At 52.3% G+C, this 26,792-nt stretch overlaps 9 protein-coding genes across 9 annotated transcripts; 6 read left to right on the forward strand and 3 right to left on the reverse strand.

Annotated features, from left to right (window-relative positions):
* Positions 1-2,351: 2,351 nt before the first annotated feature.
* Positions 2,352-4,652, forward strand: KD926_008435 (fungal specific transcription factor domain-containing protein; the record flags this gene model as incomplete). The annotated part of the gene is made up of 1 exon (XM_053101159.1): positions 2,352-4,652. The coding sequence occupies one exon, from the start codon at positions 2,352-2,354 to the stop codon at positions 4,650-4,652; it is 2,301 nt and encodes a 766-aa protein (XP_052955215.1).
* An 889-nt stretch (positions 4,653-5,541) lies between these two features.
* KD926_008436 (uncharacterized protein) lies at positions 5,542-6,355 on the reverse strand (the record flags this gene model as incomplete). The annotated part of the gene is made up of 3 exons (XM_053101160.1): positions 5,542-5,585; positions 5,642-5,753; positions 6,002-6,355. 3 exons carry the CDS (start codon positions 6,353-6,355, stop codon positions 5,542-5,544), a joined length of 510 nt encoding a protein of 169 aa, XP_052955216.1.
* Positions 6,356-7,017: 662 nt separating this feature from the next.
* KD926_008437 (uncharacterized protein) lies at positions 7,018-10,026 on the forward strand (the record flags this gene model as incomplete). The annotated part of the gene is made up of 6 exons (XM_053101162.1): positions 7,018-7,046; positions 7,111-7,197; positions 7,291-7,417; positions 7,490-7,667; positions 7,733-8,326; positions 8,381-10,026. The coding sequence occupies 6 exons, from the start codon at positions 7,018-7,020 to the stop codon at positions 10,024-10,026; spliced, it is 2,661 nt and encodes an 886-aa protein (XP_052955217.1).
* A 1,243-nt stretch (positions 10,027-11,269) lies between these two features.
* On the reverse strand, positions 11,270-12,638 carry KD926_008438 (adenosine kinase; the record flags this gene model as incomplete). The annotated part of the gene is made up of 6 exons (XM_053101163.1): positions 11,270-11,306; positions 11,366-11,479; positions 11,545-12,224; positions 12,280-12,433; positions 12,501-12,516; positions 12,587-12,638. The coding sequence occupies 6 exons, from the start codon at positions 12,636-12,638 to the stop codon at positions 11,270-11,272; spliced, it is 1,053 nt and encodes a 350-aa protein (XP_052955218.1).
* Positions 12,639-12,940: 302 nt separating this feature from the next.
* Positions 12,941-13,716, forward strand: KD926_008439 (DUF1770 domain-containing protein; the record flags this gene model as incomplete). The annotated part of the gene is made up of 3 exons (XM_053101164.1): positions 12,941-13,240; positions 13,346-13,546; positions 13,678-13,716. 3 exons carry the CDS (start codon positions 12,941-12,943, stop codon positions 13,714-13,716), a joined length of 540 nt encoding a protein of 179 aa, XP_052955219.1.
* A 624-nt stretch (positions 13,717-14,340) lies between these two features.
* KD926_008440 (uncharacterized protein) lies at positions 14,341-16,572 on the reverse strand (the record flags this gene model as incomplete). The annotated part of the gene is made up of 5 exons (XM_053101165.1): positions 14,341-15,207; positions 15,261-15,629; positions 15,692-15,821; positions 15,962-16,131; positions 16,234-16,572. 5 exons carry the CDS (start codon positions 16,570-16,572, stop codon positions 14,341-14,343), a joined length of 1,875 nt encoding a protein of 624 aa, XP_052955220.1.
* Positions 16,573-17,477: 905 nt separating this feature from the next.
* On the forward strand, positions 17,478-18,838 carry KD926_008441 (60S ribosomal uL2 domain-containing protein; the record flags this gene model as incomplete). The annotated part of the gene is made up of 5 exons (XM_053101166.1): positions 17,478-17,499; positions 17,781-17,852; positions 17,974-18,465; positions 18,556-18,641; positions 18,701-18,838. 5 exons carry the CDS (start codon positions 17,478-17,480, stop codon positions 18,836-18,838), a joined length of 810 nt encoding a protein of 269 aa, XP_052955221.1.
* Positions 18,839-20,039: 1,201 nt separating this feature from the next.
* mpt (putative DNA repair and transcription factor Ada) lies at positions 20,040-20,720 on the forward strand (the record flags this gene model as incomplete). The annotated part of the gene is made up of 1 exon (XM_053101167.1): positions 20,040-20,720. The coding sequence occupies one exon, from the start codon at positions 20,040-20,042 to the stop codon at positions 20,718-20,720; it is 681 nt and encodes a 226-aa protein (XP_052955222.1).
* A 1,471-nt stretch (positions 20,721-22,191) lies between these two features.
* KD926_008443 (BAR domain protein) lies at positions 22,192-26,734 on the forward strand (the record flags this gene model as incomplete). The annotated part of the gene is made up of 10 exons (XM_053101168.1): positions 22,192-22,318; positions 22,381-22,548; positions 22,617-22,732; positions 22,790-23,070; positions 23,129-23,749; positions 24,464-25,247; positions 25,457-25,557; positions 25,651-26,028; positions 26,089-26,306; positions 26,391-26,734. The coding sequence occupies 10 exons, from the start codon at positions 22,192-22,194 to the stop codon at positions 26,732-26,734; spliced, it is 3,138 nt and encodes a 1,045-aa protein (XP_052955223.1).
* Between the last annotated feature and the right edge of the window lie 58 nt (positions 26,735-26,792).

Below are 26,792 nucleotides of genomic sequence, written 5' to 3' on the forward strand. Positions count from 1 at the left end.
AATCTGAGCGAAGACTGAGAGAACAGCGAGAGGGCGAGACAAGAACGAGGTGGAATGAGGTCAGGGACCGAGAGCATACCGATCAACCGGTGCTGAACGCTGCAGCGTAGTAAAGGTGACGGCGATCAGGCACTTGCACTTGCAGTCCAGAGCCTCCGGGTTCCCTTGCGGATCCGATGCTCCCTCTTGTTCGGGGCCTTGATGGGGCTGAATCGGATGTTATCAGAGATAGCACATCCACCGGTGAGCACAATACCAGAGGCAAGGGAGGGAGGGAATAAGCAGGGTCGGCGCTTTCGGAGAGCGGATGAACAACGAAGGCAGCCTGGCGGATGGCGAGAGAAGGAGAGGAGAGAGAGAAGTATGGATTCGAGCGAAAGTAGACGATAGTTGAGGGATATCGACCCAAGAGGCAAAAAAGGAAGAAGAAAAAAAGAAACCACCCCCCCACGATAACCTCCAGGTCCAAGTCGAGTTGTCCGTGAGTTTCTCGCTATCTGGGCCGATCGGATGGAGACGATGGAAACGCGGATGATTTGTCAGGCACTTCGCATCTGAAACACGCGACTTCTTGGGCGGTGGATGCCCTCCGTTTGTTCCATGGTTCCCTCGCTTTCTTAGTTCCTACTTCGCTTATTCCACTTGCTCCTTCGTGAACAACAACTTTCCTAGCCGGAGTGTCTCCGACCTGAGTCTCTACTATACTCAGTACTCGACATTTAACACAGATAAAAAGAATATATGTCTCTTGGATCTTCACGTCCGGGGTGGATTGGCTGCGTTGGTGCTGGGTCACACCTTTTACACCTGACACCTCCATGGTCGGCCGGATATACAACCCATCTGAAACCGGCTGACGACGGCCGTCTCCATACTCAGATCATTGGCTGCCTATCTTGAGATCCGTTCGGGATTTTGCGTTGTTGGGGATTGACAAGTTGGCACAACCCTGTCATCTCCATCTCACACACGGAGTACGGGCGATATACGTGGTAGCCATAGCCATGAAGGTCGCCCGGCTGAGCTGGACCTATAGAACGACCGATGATGCGTGATCGGGCTCCCGTTAAGGCCGTTCAGTCTGCCTATCAGGACCGGCGAAAGCTAAAGATGCATATATAAATAGTAAACGACTCCGTATCCAGCAGAAAACCGGAGCTTGGACCAGTTTCCGAGGGGAGTGGATACGACTACTGACTTTGTCGTATCCATCTGTTCCGCTCTTTTCTGGATGTTTACCCAGGGCCAGTAGTACCCAGTTCCCACCGAAGTTGGACTCGGTAGGTCTCCCATGAGAATAGGGGAACGGGGGAATGGGGAAACAGGGAAACAGGGCCCGAGAGACTCTACGACATTCCTCCTGGCTCTTCCCGCGAGTCAATCTAGTCGAGATGTCTGACTTCATTGCCTTTATAGCGGGTTATTTGTAGTACTCAGGGACTACGGGTCGAAAGTCATGGGGGGAGTATGGGGAGTATTTATAGATGTATGAGAGTACAGCATCTGGGTAGGTATAAATGTATACAATTAGTGGAGGGAGAACTGTGGAATGACTTTGATTATATTTATAATATATTAACTAAGAACGAACCCCTCTCCGGCCACATCATGCGATGAGGAGAGAGAACTCCGCACTAACGACCGAGTACCTTACGGAGTACCTTACGGAGTAAAGAGGAAAAAGAAAGAAGAGCGGGAAGTGCAACCACGTGACCGCCCCTCGCAAGGGAAAAAAACCCCCTCATTTTGTCGGCGCCGAAAAACCCCACAGCGTTTCTTTTCCCCGCTCGTCTGCTCTCCCATTCCGCCCAGGACATGCTCCGATTCCTGAGCAATTCGCGATGGAGGACGAGAGAGCTGCCCCGGGAAAAGTGAGGAAAAAAGCCACTCCCGCTCACCGGAAGTCGCTGTCTTGTGAATACTGCAGCAGATCTTTCGCCCGCTTGGAACATCTCCAACGACATCTCCGCACCCGTTGAGTAACCCTGATGTCGGCCAGGTCGCCCGTTTTCGCCTGCGCTCTCCCCCTACCCTTCCCCCCTTTCCCCCAGTCTGCCCCCTCTTCCACCGGGCAAACGGTACTAACCGTGGACGACAGACACCAAGGAGAAACCGTTTTCATGTGACATCTGCTCCAAATCTTTCGCGAGGAGGTAAGTGGTTTTGCGCACCGTGATCTGGTCAGCCCGCACTAACATGGGGAAATCCTCTGCAGCGATCTGCTCGTACGACATGAGCGACTAGTTCATCCCGCAGAGGCGGCAGCCAATCGAGAACATCGCAGTCATGGCAATCCCGACGTGCCTCAAACCCCTTCGACCATAATCCCGCCCGCCCACCACGAATCGCGCATGTTAGAGCTGGCGGACGCCGTCCCGGTCCAGCCGCAGCCGGTAGCGCCCCCTCCGCCAGAGGTGCAGGTCCAACCACCCCCAATCGTGGAGACAACTCACTTCAATCCTTCTTGGGGATACGACCTGAACCTGTTGTCCCATGCCGCTAGCCATGTGGCCCTGGAGGGGCAGCAGGAAAGCCTGGAGTCCATGCGAAAGTCCTCCCAGAACGTAGGCCCGCAGCCGCTGCCCAGTGTGCCCGAACGAGCGATCACCGACAATTATGGCGTTGAACCTTCCATCCTGGATCTTACGGACCTAGGGGATCCCGTGCAAGACTTTTCGGTGTTTCTGGAAAGCGTCGGTCTTTCCTCCGATTGGGATTCCGGCGTATTTTCAACGGTAGAAGACCCCATGTTGACGAACCTTCCTATGGATTCGAAACCAACCGTCCGCGACAATGCAAGGCTCGGGCCCGATGTCATGGGCGATCCACGAGGCGCGGCCGACGAACCCCCTTCCTTCTCCAACTTTGGTTCTCGGCTACCGTCCCTGCAGCCGGAGCCCCATGATGTCGACGAGCGCCTCGGATTCGCCGATGATGGCCCTCGACCGGCCTGGGACATTACAAATGCGGACCGTCAAATGTTCATCACCAAGCTTGAGGAGTTCGCTTACATTCTCCCCAAGAACTTCGTTCCGCCGTCGAGGCACGCCTTGTCTCGCTTCTTTGCCGGTTACATTAATGGACTAAACGAGCATCTCCCTTTTATCCACGTCCCAACGCTCTCGGTGGCGAAGTGCTCCCCCGAGCTCACTCTGGCCCTAGCAGCAGCTGGGTCTCATTATCGTTTTGAAAACAGTCGGGGAATCGATCTTTTCCATGCCGCCAAGGCCATCCTCCTGGAGCGCCTTCACAGGCGGGATAGCAAGCAAGTGCAATACCCGACCTGGAATTTCCTATCTCCCTCATCTGGTTATCATGACTCTCGTGGATCATCCACCACATCTAATCATGCTAGCAGCCCTTTCCAGCAGCATCATATCGCACATCAGGTTGACCCTTCGGGTTATGCTCCTCAGGATTCTGAAGCCCATATGGAAGTAATCCGAACATTCCTGCTGCTCACGGTTTTTGCTTCTTGGGAGAGACACCCAGAACTCCTGCGAGAAATTCTTTCGCTGCAGAGCACTCTTGCGAGGCTCGTAAGGGAGCATGGACTGTCCGAGCCGCCCCCATACCCCGATCCGAACAACTGGGAAGAGTGGGTACGGAGAGAGGGGAACAGGCGAACGAAATTCATCGTTTACTGTTTCTTTAATCTCCACTCTATCATGTACAACATTCCTCCTCTGGTCTTGAATGCGGAGCTCAAACTGAACATGCCGTGTTCTCATGACGTCTGGAAAGCCAGCAACCCGTCTCAATGGCGACGGGTCATTCGCAGCCGCCATGGATCGGAAGTCTCCTTCCAGGAAGCCTTTGCCAAGTTATTCCTCAAATCCAGTATACCAAACTCCTCGGCACCGATCTCGCCGCTTGGGAACTATATTCTTATCCACGCTCTGATACAGCAAATCTTCTTTGCCCGACAGCTTTGTCTTTCGGCACCAACCATGCAAAGCACAAGTCTCAGGCAGGAGGACTTATCCGCGCTGGACAGCTCCTTGGGTGCTTGGAAGGCCTTGTGGAAGCGCACCCCGGAGTCCAGCATTGACCCTCAGAATCCGGCAGGCCCGATTGCCTTCACATCCACGGCGCTTCTAGGCCTTGCTTATATTAGATTACACGTCGATCTAGGGCCGTGTCGCCGTCTCATCACTCAGGACCCGGTCCAGATCGCACGGGCTCTAAGTGAATCTCCTCCAATTGCAAGAAGCCCTCGTCTGATTATGGCTTTGTTACATTCCGCCCACGCACTTTCGATCCCGGTGCGCCTTGGAATTGACTTCGTCGCAAGAACTCACTCTTTTTTCTGGAGTATCCAACATTCTCTTTGCAGTCTTGAATGCGCATTCCTTCTGAGCCGTTGGCTTCTGTCCATCCCGATGACACAATCCGAACAGAGACTATCGGAACATGAGAGGAAATTACTTTTATGGATCAAAAGTATGATGGATGAAACCGACATGGCCGTCGACCCCCCGGGCCCGCCTGACGTCGACTTCATGGCCAGTCCCTACAAGGCAAGACAGCTTAGTGTTGCTATTGTTCGTGTATGGGCAAGAACTTTCAAAGGGAATACAAGCTGGGCTATAGTCGACTTGGTCGGGTCGAGCCTGGATGCCTATGCCGGTCTTCTGGAGACTCAAATGTAAGGACGTCATGTTTGTGTCTCAGTCTTTGTTTCTCGAAATGCTGTGGCTCTGTCCATCATCTTGTCTTGAAACAGAAGGCTGCCGGTGGGCTTTTGTCGGATTGTTTGGTATTTCCGTGTCCTTTGTTCAAAGGACCATTTGACACGTTTTTGCTCCATATCAATATCATCGCACGGGACCGGAAACGATGGACTCGAGCGGTTCAAGCGAATCTCCCAGGATACTGGATGATATTGTTATATACCCATGTCCCCATTCTTTCTGTTCTTTTTTCCCCTGTATAAATTAGTGTGCAAGTTCTTTATGACGGAGGAGCGGGCTCAGATCTATGTCTTTTTCTTTGTGTCGTTCTCATTGTGGCTCTATATATGTTGTCTTTTTTTTTTTTTTTTTTTTTTTCTACGTTGGTACTCGGGGACAAGTTATGACGGGACGGGACAGAAAACTGGGCTGTTTTTTACTTAATACCTGCAGTATTGCCCAAATTTCTATTATGAGTTTTCATGCGTCTGGATTTGATGTCGATCCGATTTTTTTTTTTTTTTTTTTTCTTCCTTGCTTCTCACTTATTCTTGCTTCTGCTGGCTCCGAAGTGACCTCCATTGGGTCATTTCCAAACCCATCGCTGTCGATGGTTTTAGTTGAGCATTTAACGTACAATAAAATTACAGTTTTCTTTATCTTATACCTTTCTTGATATTCTCATGATACCCAGTCGCTAATCATGACTATTAGGGCTATATCTATTGTAAATCATCACATCATCTAATATCTATCTCGTATCCACCCCCTCCCTCTTAAGCCATGGGCCAATTTTTAGCTCTTCCTCTGAGTAACGCTCGGCGGTACAAATCGCAGGACGGACATAGAACGTTCCAGTTGAGATATGTCAGTATCCCCTTTCTTCCGAGGTGCTGAGTTTTGTGCAGACGTCTGTTTCGAGCAAGAGTCCACATCAGATATAGAAGTCTGTCGATATCTCAGCCTACCCTCTTGAGGCGAGGCAGGAGCATTCGTCATGCGATGCCTAGGATGGTTCGTTGACCGCAGTAATGAAGTCTGCTTATCGATGCCATCGTTCACAATGTAGAAATTGTACATCTGCCGATTATCGACGTCAGTCGCTGGCCCCTGTTCTGGAAGGACTGGGAGCTGATTACCTTGGGAAACATATGCTTGTCTATCAGGTGCATTCTTCGTTTTTGGGGGGTTGAGCATTTCTTTTCACAGTCCTCGATGAAGCACCCGTACTGCTCATGTCAAGTTGAGTTGAACTTCGATTAGCCCAGCCCTTTGCCACGGCATGCATGCCCAGCCAAAATCAAAGAGGGTTGAGTTCACTGTCTTACCGTCTTATCTCCTCGTTCTCGTTTCGTCGCAATCAGGGGATCGTGGTTCTCTTCAATGTGCAGGCTCAGGAAGTGGCCCGTGGGAAAGCTCTTCCCGCACTCTGCACATCGGTTGACATGTGTTTGCATGTAGTGGACCTCGTATTCTTCATAAGAGGAGAATGACAATGCGCCCCGGTGAGGTGGTAAGGAGCAATGCATCACGGCGGAGGCCGTGTTGGCCGGGTCCCCGAGGTGGATTTTGGTGCGTCCAAGGGAGGTGGTAGATGACGCTGGGGATGAAGATCTTGATCTAGGGTCCAGAGACGGACCAGCCGACGGACTTCTGGACGTGCTGCGCAAGCGTTTAGACATTTTGGCTTGTGGTTATTCCTGGTGTCGTTCAGAATAGTAGTGGAGATATATTTGTTGGGTAACAGTGAGGAGAGAGGTGAAAACGCGGTGAATATAAAATGAAGGGAACGATCTCTCCAGAATCTTTCTGGGTAAAACTGAGATGAGAAAGAAGTAATCAGAGTTCTTTATGATAGAGAATCCCCTTCCAGCCGACTAAGAGTATAGATGGGTGTAAGATGGAAGTAGATAATGAAATCCCCAACGACCGAATAGGTGTAAGATACGATACTGTACGGTCAGCGCAATACGGCAGCCAATACGGAGTACGGCACGGGTTCCTGTCACCAGCCACAGTCAGCCACAGTGTCCCGACGCCTTTTTCTTTTTTTCCCCGTGATATGCCCTTTTCTCTCGCAACGAGCGGCGGCCGCAACCCCTCGCCTGTTCGTCCTCGCTTGTCGGTCTCCATCCTGTGCTCGCCTTTCTCTCTATCCACCGTCATTGGCGAATCCTCTCGCCTCTCCTTCCGGATCCGCTCGCCATCTGCTCACTCGTTCTGTATATACTACTGATGGATCGTTCACTACTTTGGTCGCCCGCAGACTTCCAGCCAGCCATAACCATCTGACGGGCGAGGTCAACGGTGGAGTGACACGGCTTGGTCTCGTCGTCTCCTGAGCATGGCGTCCGCGTTTCAGAATACGTGGCAGTCAGTACCTTGTTCCCCTTGCATTCTCCGCGATGTGGACTTGCTCCTAAATCCCATGATGCAGGATTGCGCTCGATGCCGAAAGGGAGCTTCTAAAGAGCCTTGCCGAAAAAGAACCTACGTTTACCGGAATCTCGCATTCTCTTTCAGAGTCAGTTTCTTTCCCATGTTGCGCTACAGCCGCCGATTGATTTGCATGTCCTGAGATCTGATCTGACCATTTCCCCTCTTTCCGCTGTCACAGATTCCGGACCGCCTGCCAAAATGCCATCCTCCAGGATTTCGAGGCCGCTCGCTCCGTCGATGTTGAGTCCCATCTCTGGGATATGCATCTCAAGATCAACACCCGATTCCGTAAACTGCTCTCTCGCGTGAGTGCCACGAATCCCCGGCTTCCTGCTTTTCCTACCGTCACCGTCTAATCAATCCATTGGCCTATCTAGCTCCGCGACGAAACTGTGAAGAAGAAGAAACCGGTCGAGAGACGGAAACTTGAGAAACATTATCTCGAGTTCATCAAATCCAGCCAACGGTTTTATCGGGGGTATATCCAGCAATTGTCGTCGCATTTCGGCTGCATTCCCGAGCTTGGAAAAGTTGCGCGGAAATTCAATTTTGACAGTGAGCGATAACCATCCCCGTCCGTACCAGGGTCTTTATTGAGTCCGGGTGTGCTTCATCAGCAGATCCCCCCGTGGGGAAATCGACGCCCCAAGCGTCCGGAGACCTTCGAAGGCGTGTACTCTTATCTTGCCATGGGGCCCTCATCCATCTCGGCGACCTGTCGCGCTACCGCGAAACTGAATTGGTTAGCAAGGACCGGAATTGGGGACCTGCCATTGGCTACTATGACTTAGCTATGATTATCTACCCTGCCTCAGGCATGTCGCACAATCAGTTGGCCGTCATTGCTCTTGCCGATGGCAACCACCTGAGGGCAACTTACCATCTCTACAGGGCCCTGGCGGCGCAGGAGCCCCACCCGTCGGCTCGGAGCAATCTGGAGATCGAATTTCGGAAAGTCAAGTCTGCATGGACCAAACGGGAGCTGATTCGTCCGGAAGACGCTGGCATTCCTGGCCGAGCATTGGCCCCTTGGTTCGTGTATCTGCACGCCCAATGCTACAAAGGCACCGACTTTCCTGAACACGACGAGCTAGAAAGTGAGGTGCTCAACCAGCTCGCTGTCGACCTCAAAGAACGCTCGCTTGAGGGTACTTTGCAGAAATTCTGTCTTATCAACATCGCCGCGGAAGACTTTTCTAGGAAACGCTCAAATGGTAAGCCTCCTGACTTGAGCACTTATCAGAACTGTCATTGATCTCAAGATTCAGAAGAGTCCGTGTCAAATGCGCGCCTCTTCCTTCAGCGAACAAACGTGAAAACCTTCTTCACTTTGCTCCAAATCCTTTTGGCCGAAGTGGAACGATTTGCCGTCGAGGATCCTACCAACAAGGAAACGAGAACCGGTCCAGATAAAGTCACCGTCGTTGCGCGTCGTGTTCTGCCCGCTCTTCGGAACTACAGCTCTTGGCTTCTCACCGTCAACAATCTACTGGTGGCGCACAAGGAGGAGAAAGACACCCCTCTTGCCGTGCAGATAACAGAATTTTGGAAGATCTATGCGAACACCCTAACTCTCCTTGCATCGACTTTTGACGTGGTCCATCTCCCAGAGATCGACTACCTATTGGAGGAGGATGAAGAGACGCTGTGTTTTGCACCCCTCAGCGTGGAGGCTACGTCTCGCCGATACTTCGATACAAACGGCCAGCAGAAACCTCGAATGAACGACCCAGGGGTAGAGAGAAGCCACCCCAACATGGAAATGCTATATCGCATTCGTGAATTTGTGATTGATGGTCTAGACCTGGTTGTCAGCAATGTATGCACACCTCATCCTTTCCTCATTCTCGTGACTATGGTTGCTAATCCCTTTCCGGCTCAGAAAATCCCTGTGGCCCTGGTCGATGATGAAGACAAGAAGACTTTCATCTACAAAGAAGAGGATCTACCTTCTCAGTTCTTTGCGAGTCCTGCAGGCCATCACCATACACTTCCGTCCGCGAGCATCGGACGGGAAGACATTCAACAAGTGGCGCAAGACCCTCAACATGCCACAGATGGCCGGAGCACATTTGGCGGCTCTCAATCGGCGTCTGCGTCGATGTCCGCCAGTATGCATCGCATCGTTGAGGGGGTAGAACGATTGGTAGAATCAGACACGTATGAGAACGGCCCGACCTTGCCAGAGCCCCTGGCCTTCTCACAGAATGCAAGTCAGCAACAACGCTCGAGTCGTATGTTCGACCCTAGCACGGACTCGATCTTCCGCGAAGACAACTTCCCTCCACGCCAGACTCCCATTGCCCCTCCTGGACTCGGCCCACCGATGCCAACTGCTGCCGCCCTCGTCAGAGATCCGTCGTCGCAGTCCTACACTTCAAGACCCGCGCTTCCCGGAATCCCCAGCATCTGGAACACCGCCCTTTCGCCTGACCTCGCCGAGGCTTCGTCTCCTCGTACTCCACCGGGGCTCGGACAACGGCCGGCCCACATGATGCCGGGTAGCGTCGGTGCCCCCGGCCATCATCGCCAGCCATCTCAGGAGGTGATCGCCAACGAACTCCTGTTTCGCCAGAGTCTCCTGAATCAAAGCCCCTTGCAGAACCCCCTAAGCGGACCCGGTACCATGTCTCCTTGGACGGGTGCAACCAATCCCATATCACACCACCGTCTCTCGGGCCTCAACTGGGAAAGAGCACAGCTGGAAGCTGCGCATTCGCCCGTCTCGCTTGGTGTACCCAGTCAGCCGATTTCAAGTGGTCTAGCCAACGCCTCGTGGGCCAACGATGCATTCCTCGCCAGTAGCTTTTCGTCGGTTCCCGGCTACCCCAGCTCTGGATTCAGTGACAATCGCAAACCTTCCACCCAGTACGGCGCCATCGGCCAGACTCCCCCATGCGGACAAGGAGGGTGATTGATTTCTCCAACTCCAGTTTTCTCTTTCTCGCCCTCTCTCTGCCATTGGGCATGTGAACCAGGAGACCGGACACAAAAGGAACTCGGAAAGAAAGAACGCGGGAAGAAATAAGACCTCTCTGGAAGAGCCCTTGATGCGGTACATGCAACATCGAAAGGAAGTGCGGATCATGGCCTTGGTCATCCGATCCGCGAAGCTGGATAGGATTGGAGAGGGATGTCATTTCATTCTTTCCCTGCGTGGTTGTCATTATCAATTTAGGTAATTCAGACCGACACCGACAGACCGATTCTCCTAGATTGTTTTTTGCCTTTTCCGTCCTTCCAGACTTCCCACAGCACAGCCAGTTCTACATTCATTTATCACTATGATGGGCTTTGTTTGTTTGGTGGGAAACCAAGCAGACGGTCAGCTAGACAGCCTGCTAAGCAGCACGATCTTTCCGTTCTGTTCTAGGAGGCAGAAGTGGGGGAAACGAGCCAGACATCAGATTCGAACAACGATCGATTATTCTTCCTATCATTTTTTTTTAACGGCGCAAGGAAAGGAGGAAGGGCTCGTGGGATCTGACCCCAATTTGATGAAGATACTCAAGTCCTACCTACCTACTTACATCACTACAGTTTTGATTGATTCATGAAGTCAAGAAGAGAACACGTTCAACATGGTTTTTCTTGCTTTTTTTCAGTTTATTTTTCTTTATCATTTCTTTTTTTTATTCTTTGGTTTCTTTCCACTGATCAAAGATTGAGCAAATACCTTCCTGGTTATTGTATGTTTCATCCAAGGTGATTGATGGATTGGAGAAATTCTATCTATTACTTTGCACATTGCACGATAGCACTACGAAGTTTCAATGAAAAGAACCAAGTTTTATGGAAATAATGTCCTCAGATAATCCCCTCGAATCATAGATCACAATATGATAAATGTTCGAAGATCAATTGTATTGAAGTTGAAATATTTATAGAGAACCGAAAAGCCTGATCGTCATTTCGTTGTTGAGAACGTCATCTCTGCTCTGCTCTGCTGCTCCTGTCTATATCATGAAGCCGATTGGGAGCGCATCGTCACATGAAAATGTTAAGGAAAATTTAGTCTAGGACGTTAAGTCGAGGACCGGGTATAGGTTGAATTTTTGGAAACAAAGAAAACACAGAAGAAAAAGGTGATTGCTGCTGCGGGTTTCTATGGCCTCACGGGGTGGGTGATAAGGCTTTTAGGAAGGATGGAGGGTAATTTATGAGCGAGTGTAGGTCTGCTTGGGGAAGGGGAAGCTAAACATTGAAAAGTCAGTGGTCACTGCATCAGCACAGATCAAAAAGGGTGGACTTACGAAGGACCCAGCTCCTGGATGCTCAGACGTGCGAGCCACTGGCCCAGGTCCACGCTCTCGGCGAGAGACTTGCCCTGGACAACACCGGCAGAGAAACCACCGGCAAAAGCGTCACTGGAAGACACCGAACGTCAGCTAAAGGCCCAAAACAAATTAAGGCATGATCATAATTCACTTACCCGGCACCGTTGGTGTCGTTGATGCTCTCCTTGGCAATCTCGTGCACACTGAATTCCTTGACCTCGACCTCGCCGTTGGCCTTGGCGGTAGCAGTGACGGTGGGGAGAGTGCCCTGGGTCACGATGGCCGTTCTGGGACGGTTGGTGTTCTTCTTAGGCAGCTGAGCCAGCTTCTTGGCGATCTCAACCACATCCTCGGTACCCCACGAGTGGCTCTCAGCGTAAGCACGAGCCTCAGTCTCGTTGCAGAAAGTGTAGTCGGTGTAGGGAAGGACGGTGTCGAGCTGTTCCTTGAAGAACTGGGGAATGAAGGGGGCGGAAAGAGACAGCATGAAGATCTTGTTCTTGGCCGCGGCCTCTTCACCGAGAGCCTGGATGGCAGGAACAGACACGGTCAGGTGGTAACCGCCGACGTAGTAGACCTGGGCCTTCTCGACAAGGGACCAGATGTGAGGCTGCTGAAGATGCTCAATCTTGTACTCGTTGGCGGCAGCAAGGTGGGTGCACATGCTACGGTTGTGGCCGGTAATGATGACACCGCACTTGCCAGTGGGCTGGACATCATCGACACGGTACTCGGTGTGGACACCAGCCTTGGTGCAAGTCTCCTTGAGGATGTCGGCATACTTATCCTTGCCGACACAGCCAATGTAGAGAGTCGAGTTCTCGGGGAGAATGTACTGCAAACAAAGTTAACACCCAATGACACGGAGCAAAGACGAGTTCATGAATTACCTGGGCACCACGGGCAGTATTCTGAGCAGCACCACCGGCAATCAGCTTGGCGTCATGGTTCTGGAGCAATTCCTCGTAGAGACCCATGTGCTGGTCTTCGGCCAGGATGGCATCGTTGTCCTTCAGGCCATACTTCTGCAGGAGGGCGGCATCACTATTAAAAACAAGATCAATTCTCTGATTCTTGATGTTATGTGGTTTTCTAGATAGATTTATCATACCCAACAGCCTGGATATCTGCATCATGTCAAAAACCATGCATTAGCTGGAGGGATTCAGTATTCCACAGCGGCTAGAATTTACATACCAAGGAGGGGGTTCTCGAGACAGAGGAGGGGATATCCTTGGGGAGCAGCCATGATGAATGAGATTGAGTGCTTGAAAAGCGATAGATGGGAGGGGGAAAAGTAAAAATGAAGATAAAAAAGAGGGAGAGGGAGTGAGAGTGAGATTGAAGAAGAGAAGGAGGGGAAGGAGAAGTGGGGGGAGAAGGGAAAAAGAGGAGGGGGCAGAATGACTGCTGACATGACCGCCTTTGCTTTGCGTAGGGAGCAACGACGCCTCTCCAATCCGATCTACATCATACTACGAAAAGCGACTATCTCCCTCTCATTCTCGCCCTTCAGGACAAACACCTCCCCTTCCCGACTTCTCTCCCATCATGGTCAACCCCCTAGATCTCCCCGAGACCCTACAGTCCGCCTCCATCAACCCGGACCCTTCCCCGTCCCACGACCTCAATCCCTCAACCGCCGCCTCGGAAAAGGAGCCCGTGGCTGAGGTTGAGGAGACTCCCTCGGAGCCAGACAGCATCCCATCGGACATTGTCGACCCGCGTCGCTCCATCCAGCCTGTTTCGCGTCGTCACAACCTCCCCCCGTTGCCCGATCTCCGCTTCGAACAGAGCTACCTCGCCAGCATCCGCGACGCCGATACCTATGGCCGAGTGGCATGGATCACGGTTCGAGACCAGGTACCTATCTCCCCAATCCGTTGTCCCGCTAGAAATCCACCTACATATTCTCATCAAGCTCAAGACTAACACATCCCTGCTCCTCCGCACCAGGTCCTGCTCCCATTGATCCAAGGCACGGTCTGGACTCTCGCGCTTTCCGGCTGGCGGTTCTGGAACCGCAATGCCTCCCTCAGCGGACAGACCCTAGGCAGCCGAATCCGACGATGGTGGTATGAAACGAACAACTGGAAGCTCCCGTCCCTGGCTCTCCCATCATCAAAGGATCCTCATTTTGCGGCGCGAACGGAAGACGTAAGTTGCCCTGCATTCTAGCCTTCTAGCGTCCTTCCAGGAAAGACCGCCTCGCCTCTCCGGGGAGATTTCCCGCGGTGGTATGTGTGTAGGCATCGATACTAGAGCTGACACTTGCGGAGTTCTTACAGTTCTACACGGCGCAATTCGCAAATGCCGGTTCGGATTAGATTACCACTAGCCTTGACTACTGGAGGTCATGGTTCATGTTAGATTGTATTCAGGGTTTTGCATCTCGGAGTTATGGTCATAAGGCGTTGCCTACCTAAGCGCTTCACTGTCGTTTTTTTTTATCTGTTTGTCTTTTTTGTGCTGTCCGTGCGGCCGCTCTGTAGGCCGAAGCTGTCCGTCGGCATATTTTCAAAGACCGAATTGCTTCGGCAGACTTGGTCGTATCGATGATAGTAAATACAGTATACATAGCATTCTCGCATCTCTGCATGACTTGGTTGATTGATCCATTGTCCTGAGACTTGACATTCAAGCATGTCTACTAGATCTTCTAGGTAACAGTATATGGACAAGAACACCCCCGTTTTCATGTAGCAACCGCTTCGTGACATAAAGAGCGCTACAAGCTCAGCTCACTTGACTGAAGAGCAGGCGCACTTTTTCAATGCCCACTTAAAAAAGTTTTCCCAGTGACAAATAACGCCTGACAAGACTCCCCGTTTGACCTCAATTACATGAACATGAAAGGAAAGATAAAACACACGCTCCCCGCAAAGAACTCTATTAAGGATAGAAAACTCCCAGGGTCAGTTATAGATAACTAGACTCGAAGGCATGAATTATCAAGCGGCCTCGCCTGATTTAGAAAGGGTGACGGGCGGGTGAGTTGGCACGTCTGTGCCCGTTGTAGGCTGGGGAAGCTTTGGGGTTTCCTTCAGCTGCTCATCCCCGGTATTCTGCAGTTCGGCTTTCTGGTCAGGAGTCGCGCTGGGTGGTGCGACGGCCGACTGTTCGGCATCTGCTGCTGCCGGCGGTTCCTTGTTGGTATCTAGTCCATTAGATCCAGTTTGCTCTTGAGCCGGGGGCTGAGTGTTTGCCTCTGGCTTTTGCTTGCTCGGTAGTGGTTGAGCATCGCCGTCAGGACCACTAGGACTAGACGTTTTGCCTTTGGTGTATCTGAGCTGCACCACCAAGCTAGGGGGCTCTCCATTCACGACCGATTCATCTCCACTCACATCCTCCTCGTCGTCGCCTTCAAACTCATTCTCCTCCTCTTCCTCACCGCCCTGCCATTCATTTCCGCTAGAATTCGCCCCGTCGGATGCATCATCCATGTCCTCGTCCACATCGTACCCCTGGTGTCCGTTTCCTCGGGTTGAACGAGTCCTCTGGGCTCTGCCAGTGCCCTCCTCATCAGCAGCTGAGCCGCCCAGCAGCGTCTCGCCGTACATACCCCCCGCGCGAGACCGGATCTGCCTTCCACTCGCCGTATACCGAGGGCCAGCCGGCTCCGGGGGTGTGGAAACGCCCGAGGTGTTACGTGTAGAGCGTCGAGTCGATGGTAGGCCGTCAGAAAAGATGTCCTCGTCATCAGAGTATGTGTATTTCAGCTTCTTCCCCCGAGTGCGGCCTTCATATAAGGAGAATCCAGGCTCCGGCCGCGTGAACGCTGCCTTCCGGGCAATACGATAATCCCGGCGTTTACGTTTCTTGGATTCCGTAAGCAAAAATGGCAGATGAAAAGCCGAAATAGGAGACTCACCTCTTCCGCGCCCTCGAACCGAGGAATAGAGTTGTTGATCTTCTCACTGAGTTTCTTCGAGTTCGTGCTCCTCTCCTCATCGAGTTTATCCGCAATAGCCTTCAATTCCGGGATGCTTCCCGCCACACTCCACCACGTCACATGCTTCAAGGCCGGGTTGCTCTCGCGATACAATCGGAAATGGGTGTCATCAAGCCCTTCGATGAGCCAGTATCGACGTTTGAGGCCGTCGCGACCCCACGGCTGAACTGACAGGGGCTGGTTCAGGTCATCTTCGTGTCGCGCTTGTTTGTAGGATTCCTTAAGCTTGGCTTGAATAGCCTCGGACGAAGACAAGGACCAGAGGATGAGGGATTTCAGTAGTTGCAGCTAGGGTGCGGATGTTAGCATATAAGTTCGGGTATGGCCAATTTCCGAGCCACGTCACATACGCGTTCTTCTGGTGTCATCGCCGCGAAAGTGCGCCCCCCGGAGAGCGGGTTCTTTCCCTGCCAAGCCTTAGGCCACTGGGGCGCATGGGTCTGAATCGCTTCCTCCAGAGGTCGTTGGTAGTGGTTTCGACTGGGTTCGCAAGTACACATTAGTTAGGTTTCGATTTAAATGTAGATAGTGGCGATGCGAAGCTTCTAAGCAATAATTCTCCAACTGTTCGTCCCTGTAGGGCACGTTCTGAAGGCCCGTGGTGGGAGGGCAAGTCATACTCCACGTCTTTCTTTCGGTTCAACACCAGACCCAAAAATGCACATAATAGTCTCTCGATGTGATCTCCCGGCGGAAGCTCGCTGACTCCTCGCTCAATATCTTGTGGGCCGAAGTGTGGCGTGGATCGTGGGAAGGCCTCGTGGAAACGCGCGCGGAACATGACGATGAACTAGAGAGTTGCGACGGGTTAGCGATCGGGCTTCATAGCGGGTAAAACGCGTCGAATAGAGTATTTGAAGCTGAAACAAGTTCAGCCGATGTGCTCACTTACTGCAATATCGGGGTTATCTGCCAGAACGTATTCATGGGGTGGTGACGGTGCTCGTTTCGGCGGCGGAGATTCGGACTCCTTCTTGAAGTACTTCGTGATGCCCAGGGGCTCGTCGACGGCCATGGCGCCAGATTCTTCATCTGACGGAGGCGCCGATGAAAGCGACGAGAGCTCTGAGTCGGAAAGAGACATGTTGGACATGTTCGGGGGTGGTTGCGTGAAGAGGGTGTCACGGCAAGGGTAGAGGTGGGCAAGTGCGCGCCGCAAGAAGTTCTGTTGCGCTACTGCTTCCTGGGTGGGAGCGCGGCTTTTACGCGCGTGGCTTCTGGCATCGTCCATTGCAGCCCATATCAAGCTATGATCAGCACCCATTCACTACATGACATTCTTTGTGCTTGGGTTTTGGAGATTTTTCTACATTTAGACCTCTGCATCACGGTCTGAGGGGAGTTTCTGCCAAGTTGGGATTGGAAGTTCCTGATATGGTTGACTGACTCAATGATAAGAGATAGTATTGATTCCATGCATTTGAAAGAACGCGCATTAAACGAACAATGGAGAGATGGTAAATTGTGAGATATCATCTCTTCCGCTAGGTAGATAGAGCTTAGGTGGTCCTACGGAGTGAGGAAACACGGCAAATCGCGCAACGCGAAGGGATGCGTTGCAAGACAGGTAACGCGTCGCATGCAATGCGTGCATCGTGATTTTCTGGTTTCTGATTTCTGGTTTCTGGTTGCTGATTGACATCGGCCCAAAGACAGGATGACGAAGAGCATCAAGTCGGTCAACGGCGTTGTATACTTGCTCTAGCGACAAGAGCGAAGCCCTAATAGATAGACACCTTCCAGAACCCTTCTAGGCGTTGGCGAAGACACGGGATGGTCTTGCGGGGATATGACCGGTCTGGAAGGGCCATAGGACTTGTCTCATCGGCCAGCAATCTAGATACAATTGTTTAGTCCAAGTAGTCACCGCGGGAGTTGGTGTTAGAGATCACGTTACTGCCCAATCTGAGGCAACCTCTCTGACCTCTCAACCCTCGAATGTCCGTGTCATCGAGGCAAATTGACAGAATGCGCAAGAAACTAAGGTTTTGTTCATATGCTTGGGACGGGACTTCGAGGGGGAGATGATGGAGAAAACCGGTATTGGGCCATTGGCAGAGAACCCTAAGTCCTCAGGCTCGAACGTGGCGGTTCTGCCGGCGAGGGTGGAGCAAAGGGTTCAGACAAGAAGACCGAATGCACTATAAGTCATCACTCGGTAAGTCGGCCTCAGGCAGACGCGGTCAAACGCGAGGGCACGGATTACGTTAGCCGCGGCGCGCCAAAAAGAAAAATGCACAACCGCGGGACTCCATCCCAAAGGGGCGCTAGCGCCAACTCGGTTAGATTAGCGATTTCGCCCTAAAGCCCACACAGCCTTTCGCCGTCGAATTCTCATCACCAACCCGACAAGCCCATTCTTCCGATTTTGAGGTACGAGCTTTTGATAACTCCCACCACTAGGTCGCAGGCGGTCTCTTGTTGAATACTAACGTCCAGGTTCTTCATTACAGAAAGTCGCCATGGGTCGTGTGATCCGCAACCAGAGGAAGGGTCGTGGATCCATTTTCAGTGAGTGCGACCGCAATTCTTCGTGATCGAAATTCCAGGAGGCATCATTATCATGTCCTGCGAAGTTCAAAATCACAAGGAAAGAAAACAAGATTACTGACCGGTGCTATCTCCCGTTCAGCGGCCAACACCCGTCTCAACAAGGCCCCTGCCCAGTTCCGTACCCTCGACTACGCCGAGCGTCATGGATACACTCGTGGCGTTGTGAAGGAGATCATCCACGACCCCGGCCGTGGTGCTCCTCTCGCCAAGGTCCAGTTCCGTCACCCCTACAAGTTCAAGCAGATCACGGAGACCTTCATCGCCAACGAGGGCATGTACACCGGCCAGTTCATCTATGCCGGAAAGAACGCTGCCCTGACCGTCGGCAACGTCCTCCCCCTCGCTTCCGTTCCTGAGGGTACCGTCGTTACCAACGTCGAGGAGAAGTCTGGCGACCGTGGTGCTCTGGGCCGTACCTCCGGAAACTACGTTACCGTCATCGGCCACAACCCCGACGAGGGCAAGACCCGTGTCAAGCTTCCCAGTGGTGCCAAGAAGGTCATCAAGAACACCTCCCGCGGTATGGTCGGTATCGTTGCCGGTGGTGGTCGTACCGACAAGCCTTTGCTGAGTATGTGATCCGAATCTGCGGTCTCCATTTAAATGGGGACTGCGACTTTCTCGAAAACGAATTTGTTCGGTGCTAATTTGTTTTCTACAGAGGCTTCTCGTGCCAAGCACAAGTTCGCTGTCAAGCGCAACTCGTGGCCCAAGACTCGTGGTGTTGCCATGAACCCCGTGGATCACGTAAGAACTTCCCCTGAATCCTCTGATAATCCTCCAGACTCTGACAATGATCTCTACAGCCTCACGGTGGTGGTAACCACCAGCATATCGGTAAGGCCTCGACCATCTCCCGCTACGCCGCCCAGGGTCAAAAAGCCGGTCTTATTGCTGCCCGGAGAACTGGTCTGCTCCGCGGTACCCAGAAGACCAAGGACTAAACGGTTTATGGGGTGGAGTTCTTTTCTTTGTGACGGGTTGAAAATGCTCTTTTGCTATGAGACATATGTACTTAAGGCGACTGTGGACAGCCTCCCACGCGTCCTTAGCGAATTAAGGTTGTGGCCAAACAAATTTCATTGACGATTAATCAAAACGGAAGAATTGGTCGGCCTTTATGTCTTCGATGTTCAGCAACAAGTGGCAGATTCAAAAAGCAAACAAAAAGTGTGGGGTTTCTACATAATGAAATTTCTTTTGGTTCTATGTCCTTGCCTGTCGTCTTGTATCTGATGTTGGCATCGTGTACTCCGTATAATGTAGGCTGTTGGTACCCCCGTATGATCTTTGTTTGGTCTTTGATCTTGCGTTTTGCATTCTTTCATGTACCTTTTCAACTAGCCTACGATGGTGAATAAATTCCCCCGGAACTGGCATAACCTCTCCGTTGTCAGGCCGCCACCCTGATGAGACCTTAGGGAGTGGCCCATTAGTGTGCATTTGTATGGCTATTATAGTCTGAACTTGTAGATTTGGCGCTTGAAACATCAGAGGTCTTGACACATCAAGAGTATAGGAGGGTTCCTGACCCTGTACATGAACTCTAGATTACGTCGATGTTCTAGAAACCGGTTGTTGCACCTGCCTTTCCCCGCAAATATATATCCGCAGTCGAAGCGTGCCATTAGCCTTAGAAATCGTGAATGTTTCAGAGATTAGGTGCACCGCAGTGGTCATACAATGATGAATTGATTGAACAAATGAATGAACGGAGGTCCTGATCAATAAAGAATTGATCGATTAATTAAAGTAGGAAGAATCGAGGTCTTCAACTGAAAGGTGCCCCAGGAGGGGAAAGCAAGCGGTGAAATGCTTGGCAGCTTGCCTCAGGCACCAAACGCCTACGGAAACCGTGGTTGTTGCATGCACACATACCTGTTTCTACACTATTCAATTTGTGTCCAAGCAGATTTAGAAACAGGAAATATCCTTACGAGACCACTAGTCGACCTGAGAATGTGCGACGACATTGACCCCAAATTGACCAATCGGCGCCAGCCGAGGCTTGACTTAGAAATCAGTACCTTTTAACTAAGGTTATAGTGTGCATCTTTTTCTCTTTCCCTCCCCTCCCTTTCCTCTGACGTCTACAATGCAACTGGAATAGCAACTCCTTTCCTGAATACCAAGAGATTATATGTGATGCTTCAGCAAGGATCCCCCCGGAAGATACCACGCCTGAACCTGAACGCCACCACCGCCCCGTCAGCCACCGCACGCTGGCAAGCAGTAGTCAACCGGGACGCACACGCGACATCCTTCGTATACGCCGTTCTCACTACCAAGATCTACTGCCGACCGTCATGTCCAGCGCGCCTGGCCCGCCGAGCTAATGTCAGATTCTACGACACTCCCTCGGACGCAGAGCAGGCCGGCTTCCGGCCCTGTAAGCGCTGTACACCCCAGACCCTGCGGGCGGTTAATCCCCAGATACAATTGATCCGGCGGGCCTGTGAGACCATCGAGGCGCAGGTCCGGGATGGATCGAAACCCACGCTTCGAAAGCTGGCGGACGAGGCAAACCTCACCCCGAGTTATTTTCATCGGCTGTTCAAGAAGATCAAGGGCGTCACGCCGGGACAGTATGCGGCTGTCGTTCTGAGTCGGGGTGGTGGGGGGCCATTGGATGAGAACATGCCGGTTGGGAATCTGACGGCATTTCAATCCTGGGAGGTAGACGCCCGGTGCGATGCCTTCATACCCGACACTTTGGATGACGCTGTGGTCGCGAACGGTGGAGACGTGGACGTTGGGATATGGAATGATTTCGACGTTCTAATAGCCGCCGAGGCTCATTGGGAGGATGCACAGTGGGTTGGATGATAGTGGGATGGAAGAAGTTCTGGGCCTACGTCGCCGTGTTTGGGGACCAAAATATCTATGCCTATTGCCGCGAAGAACAATCGACCGGGCGAAGAATGAGCGGGGGCCGGGGATATCGTATCATCTTCTATTCTTGGGAACTACGGAACCCGAGGGCACAATGTATCAAACACACGGATCCACTCCGCAAGACCCCTGGCACTCCTGTCTCCTGAGTTCTGACTCCATACTCCGTACTACATTGGAGTATATCAGGGGAGCCTCGAGTTGAGACGGATCTCAACGCGTCGAAGTGGGCATTCAGGAGGTATCAAGTACAGTGCGATGCGATATCATATCTCATCAGGGGACCGAAAAAAAGGGGGCAGGAGGGTTGACCATCGGCACTGCCACGGACATGCCCCCAAAGCCAAGTTTTGATAGACTCTGATTGTTCAATGGCAGCGATCTATTGGCCGTTGACGTTGGCCTGGTATTACGTGGTATGGGCAGCATCGCAGTCTATCTGGCGTGCGATCGTCAGAGCTCCATCTGGCAGGATGATCGCCCGTCTAGACCGGAGAGTCTAATCGATGAATATACTCTGGAGTAGCCTGCGACATCGATGCATACTCCTACATACTGCATGCTGCAGACTTGATCCTAAAATACTTCATGCATACTGGATACTTGATACTACTAAGAATTCCGAGGTGAATCAAAGCCAGTGAATGCGAGCAGAGAATAAATTAAAAATAGCAGCGTGGCAAATCCCCCACTTTGACCGACCCACCAACGCGTGTCACTTTCATCCCGAGCCAACGATGCTTCGAAGAATCATCACCATCGATCGAGCGATGTTTCAGGTTGGCAAACTGATGCAGCGTCCATTGGTTGCTTTGTACCGTATTCGTACCATTGTCTAGACAATTGATCCGGAGGGTCTTGAAGTGGGATACCTAGGCAGAGGGAGTACGGAGGACACAGTACGTAGATTATGATGATGATAAAAAAAAATAGAATACCACCAGGTACGCCGTGGTAACCATACCCGGATTAAATGAGGTGGCGTTTTGGTCCTGCCTTGGTAGTAGTCCTTGACTAGGGACAAAGTAGTTCGTTGTACCTTAACACTTGGAGTGTGACTGCGGACAATCAGGGACTGGACCACCGATGGGGCCAGCTCTCATTAATCCCTGGCCATCCCACCTCCGTCGCATCTTCCCTCTTCTCTTCCCTCTGCTTTCCTTTCTCCCTTCCAGCCTCCCTTTCGGCCTTTCGTTTCTTGCCTTTTCTTTTCTCCCTCATCCCGATCTGAGAATCCGACACTCGCTTTCCCAACCTTTCTCCTTATTCTCCTTATCAGTGCTCCCCCCACCCGCTTTCAGTTGTTTACACTTTCCGCCGGCCGGATCCGTCCCTGAAATTCTATTCCTTACTATTTTTTATTTATTTTGATTTTGGGTAGCTTCGTGCTCGACATCACTACACAATGAACGTCAACAGAAAGTTTGATCGTTTCAAACAATGGGCTGGCGAGCGGATGGGCGGGGAGGTCAAAACCAATCAATCCGACGACTTCAAAGCCATGGAAACCGAGATGAATGTGCGCCATGATGGTAAGTCTTTCCAAACAATTAATCGCCATCCTCTTCAGTGACTGACATTCCTTTCCTCCTAGGAATTGATCGAATCCACAAATCCACCACCGCCTACATCAAAGCGGTCTCCAAACGCAGCGAGGGCGACGACAAAGAAAAGACCCTACCTATTGCCCACCTGGGTACCAGCATGGTCGGCCACGGAGAAGATTTCGATGCGAATTCCGAATACGGCCGTTCCCTGACCAGTAGGTGTTTCCTGCTTCGTTGCACGCCCGAAATAAATTGCTGGAATCTAACGAGCGTTTCCCAATAGTGCTTGGACGAGCAGAAGAACGTCTTGCCCGCGTCCAAGAGTCCTACATCTCCCAGACGACCTCGGGCTGGCTTGAGTCCCTGGAGCGGTCCTCGACGCAGATGAAAGACTACCAGGTAAACCAGGGTCCCACCGTGCTCCCTAGCAACCGATTGTCTGACCGTTGAAAATAGACTGCTCGCAAGAAGCTGGATGGCCGACGACTGGCCTACGACACCTCCCTCTCAAAAATGCAGAAAGTGAAGAAGGAGGATTTCCGAATGGAGGAGGAACTTCGAACGCAGAAGGTCAAATACGAGGAGGCCAACGAGGAGGTGCTCCGACGGATGCAGGATATCAAGGAATCGGAGCCCGAGAGCGTGTCCGATTTGGAGGCATTCTTGGAGGCCCAATTAGACTATCACGAGCGATGCAGAGAGGTGCTCCTCCAGCTCAAGAATGAATGGCCGGGAAGGTAAGAACAGCCCGTGGTCTCCGTTCAGTCGCGTGACACAATGCTGATATGGGAATAGATCTCCGCAGGCCCCCACCCCCAACGGCCGTCGCATTGGACGTGCTCGTTCCAACACTGCGCACTCGTTCCAGGACCGATACGAACCGCTTCAAGAGGAGCATCCTAACGGCGCGGATCCGCGTCCGATCATCCGCTCGAGCCGATCGCCTTCATCTCATTTTGTGGAGTCGAGAGAACCCTACGTGGCCGAGACGCCACCTCCGCCGCCTCAGCGACCCGTTCTGAACCGCATCTCGACCTTCGAAGGGCCTTCACAGCTGCGGCAGGATCATGCATCTGGCTCCCATCAATGGCCGGCGCGAACGGCTAGCGAGAATATGATCGGTCGCCGGAACAGCATCCAGACTCGACCTCCCCCCCGAGTGCCCACCGATCCTTATATCGATGCGTCCGGCGAGTTCCGCACCAGCAGCAACACGAGTCCTGAGAGGTCCTATTACGGACGATCCGAATCGCCTGCCTCGTCTTACGGAGGGGTGTCACGAAGAGCCAGTTCGAATGCCCTGAACGCTGCTGGCGGGCCCAAAAAGGGACCTCCCCCTCCTCCCCCTTCGCGGGCTAAGAAGCCGGCTCCTCCTCCGCCTCCCATGAAGAAATCCATGCTGAGTGCTGGGGACATGTAGGATATCTGTCTGGGCAGATTAATTTGCCGGGGTGAGGTTATCGGTTGTAGGAACTATTATCCACGGAGAGAGAGCGAAGGAACATAAAGAGGGAATAGTGGATAGTTGATCGTCTTCCTCATTGTAAATAAATAATAATTATGGGTTATCCTTGAGACTTGTACTCCGTATGCATACTATTACAATTCAACTGCCAAGATCGATGACAGCGACCCACTCCGACGAATTTCCTAAGCGTGCATGTCATGCTCGGGTAACTCTAGCATCTCCCATCTCCCATCTCCCAACTGGTATTTGCACGGTGGCTATAAGATTCATCATGTTAGAATCAACCCTCGAATTCAATTGCGACTTCCCCGCAACCTTGGCACTGCGATTTGTGGATCGTAAGCGTTCGATTCTCCGCAGTGAAGTAGCTAACTATACTACGCTGGTTCTATTGACTACATTTCATTCCCTCTTTCATGTTACCTTCGTTGCCCTTGGATTATTGTTCATTCTCTTGGCCCAACTAGGTGAACTGCTTCGCCCGCAATGAGAAAGTGACTCAAAGTCGCCACCTCCTGCGACACCTGTCGATTACGAAAGGGCAAATGCAACGGAGCTCGACCACGTGCGTGTAGCTACTTTGTACCTATGAGACCCCAGTGTTTGGCAAGACCTAGATGATGACTCTCTATCCCGAACGGTCTAGTGTGTGGTGTCTGCAGCAAAAGAAAAGACACGACATCTACCTGCTCCTACGCACGGGAGAATACTCACCAAGCCCGCATCGTCCGACGCGGCGAATCCACCGATGCAACTGCACCACACTTGCAGGTCAGAAGAGCAGATCCTAGTCCATTGCTCCGGGGAACCACGCTGACCCCTGCTCGTGAGGCATTGGCGGACCCTCGTCCAGATGTGCTCCGTCCGGTGCGTACCGTCGACGTCGTGCCTGGGACGCCGGAGTCCTGGAGCCCTTTCCCCGGGAGACATTATCGGGCTCTGCACAGGGAGGTATCTAGGGCTACGGTATCTGTCCAGAGCCCTCTAGGGTCCCCTTCTTCCAGCCCGTATCAACCTGGTACCCCGGCAGTGACAGACTCCATGACCGGGGTGGTCGGCGAGCCATCAGGAAGCCACGAGTTCTTTGGCAGCAGCAGCGCCGGCTCGTTCATGCGGCAGACGCAACGTGCCATCGACTCCCGGCTGGGGGTGGGTCAGGACAATACAGGGGTTGGCATCGATGGAGTCGCATCTGCAGACGGCCTCAGCGTCATACAGCGTCCGTTCTCGACCAGGCCCTCGATGGAGTATGTCCTTCCTCCGCGGAAAGTCGCAGACGAGCTGGCACACGCTTACTGGGAGCTCGTGTATCCGCTGTATCCCTTTCTCGACCGAAACTCCTTCCAGCGGTTCTATGAATCGATGTGGATGGGTTCTTCGGGGTCGGTCACGGATGAGGGCGTCCTGCTCTGTACGATGAATGTCATCTTTGCGCTGGGCACTCAGGTATCTGGGACGATTGAGCCCGAGCAGAGATGGGAGAAGGCATATATACCTACTTCCTAAGAGCCGATCATATCCGGGAACACGATCTGCGGGATACTGGGTCCGTTAGTCTGGTGTCGTGTTTGCTTCTGATGGGCATCTATCTGCAAAGTGCCAATATCCCGCAGAGATGCTGGATGGTGGTCGGACATGCTATTCGAATGGCTCAGAGCTTGGGTCTGCATCTCCCGGACTATAACGCCCCTGGTCAATCGCCGCGCGGAAAGGAAGTGGTTCGTCGGATCTGGCACGGGTGTATTCTCATGGACCGGTATGTTGGGAGAGGAAGCGTCGGTTCTTCTCCATCCCCTTCCCCCCTTTTTTCTTCTGGTAGTGATAATGATGATGATCCTAACATGTTCAGCGTTCTGGCCATAACCTTCGGCCGTCCAGCTTTGATCCCGAAATGGCTGTCCGCCGTGGTTCCGCTGCCCAGCATGATCGACGACGAGTCTCTGGATCTTCAAGTCGAGGGGTCCTCGATTCGACCGGACAACGAGCCTTGTATTATGGAGTTCTACGTGTCCCAGCTCAGACTGCACGACATCATGGACAACATCCTCCTCAAGCTCTACATGGACTACAACGGACGGCAACACCCCGACGACGTTGTCACCGTGTTCAAGCTTGACGAGGACCTCATGAACTGGACCCGCGGTCTGTCGGATGAACTCCAACTGGACGCGCCGTTGAAGCATCGAGAGTCTGTTCGTCACCGGTTGGCGGTTGTCAACCGAGTTCGGTATGTCTAGGTATCTGCCGTAAACTATCTAGACTACTAACTGACCTATCCGTGAATCAGCTTTTTCCACGCACGCATCTTGCTTCGGCCGATTCTGGCTCAGTTCTGCCTGTCCCATCACGCCGTCAAGCCGATCGAAAGTCTAGCCAGCCGAATGGACATCCAATGCTCGTGTCTCTGTCTTGAAACGGCCCATCGATCCATCGATCTGATCTACTCTCACCTGAACCAGGACACCGTATTTGGACCCGTGCCAGCCTGGTGGTATTCCGTGCTCTGTATGTCCCCTTCCCCTTCCCTATCTTGGTAGAAGACTAGACCTTTCTGACAGCCATCCCCCCTCCTGCAACTGTCCCCTATAGGCGTCTACACAGCCGCCACAGTCCTGCTGGCCGAGCGCATCCGCCCGGAAATCGGCACTACTATCGCGCAATACTCCAACGCCGTCTCCTGGCGCCGCGCCATTCAAATTCTCAAAGCGTACTCGCGCATCCGCACCTCCGCCAAGCGATGCGTCGCTGCGCTTGAGATCTTATCGGCTAAGATTCCTGGCGCCTCTCACTCTGCTGAGTTACCTCAGGCCGACGATGCTGATACCCCCGTGTGTGGTCCGGCCCCGGCAGCCTCGTTTTCGTTTCCTGATAGCGACTTGTTTAGTCGGGTTGATCTTGATGGCATCTTTTCGGATTTGGATGATATGGGTTGAATGCAAAGTGGACCGGAAGCGTGGTGTACGAGTATGAATTGATTGTTTGTATAGATTC

This window comes from Aspergillus affinis (genome assembly GCF_023601865.1).
Source record: "Aspergillus affinis strain CMG 70 chromosome Unknown NODE_55_length_207115_cov_84_504473, whole genome shotgun sequence".
Classification (NCBI taxonomy): Eukaryota; Fungi; Ascomycota; class Eurotiomycetes; order Eurotiales; family Aspergillaceae; genus Aspergillus; species Aspergillus affinis.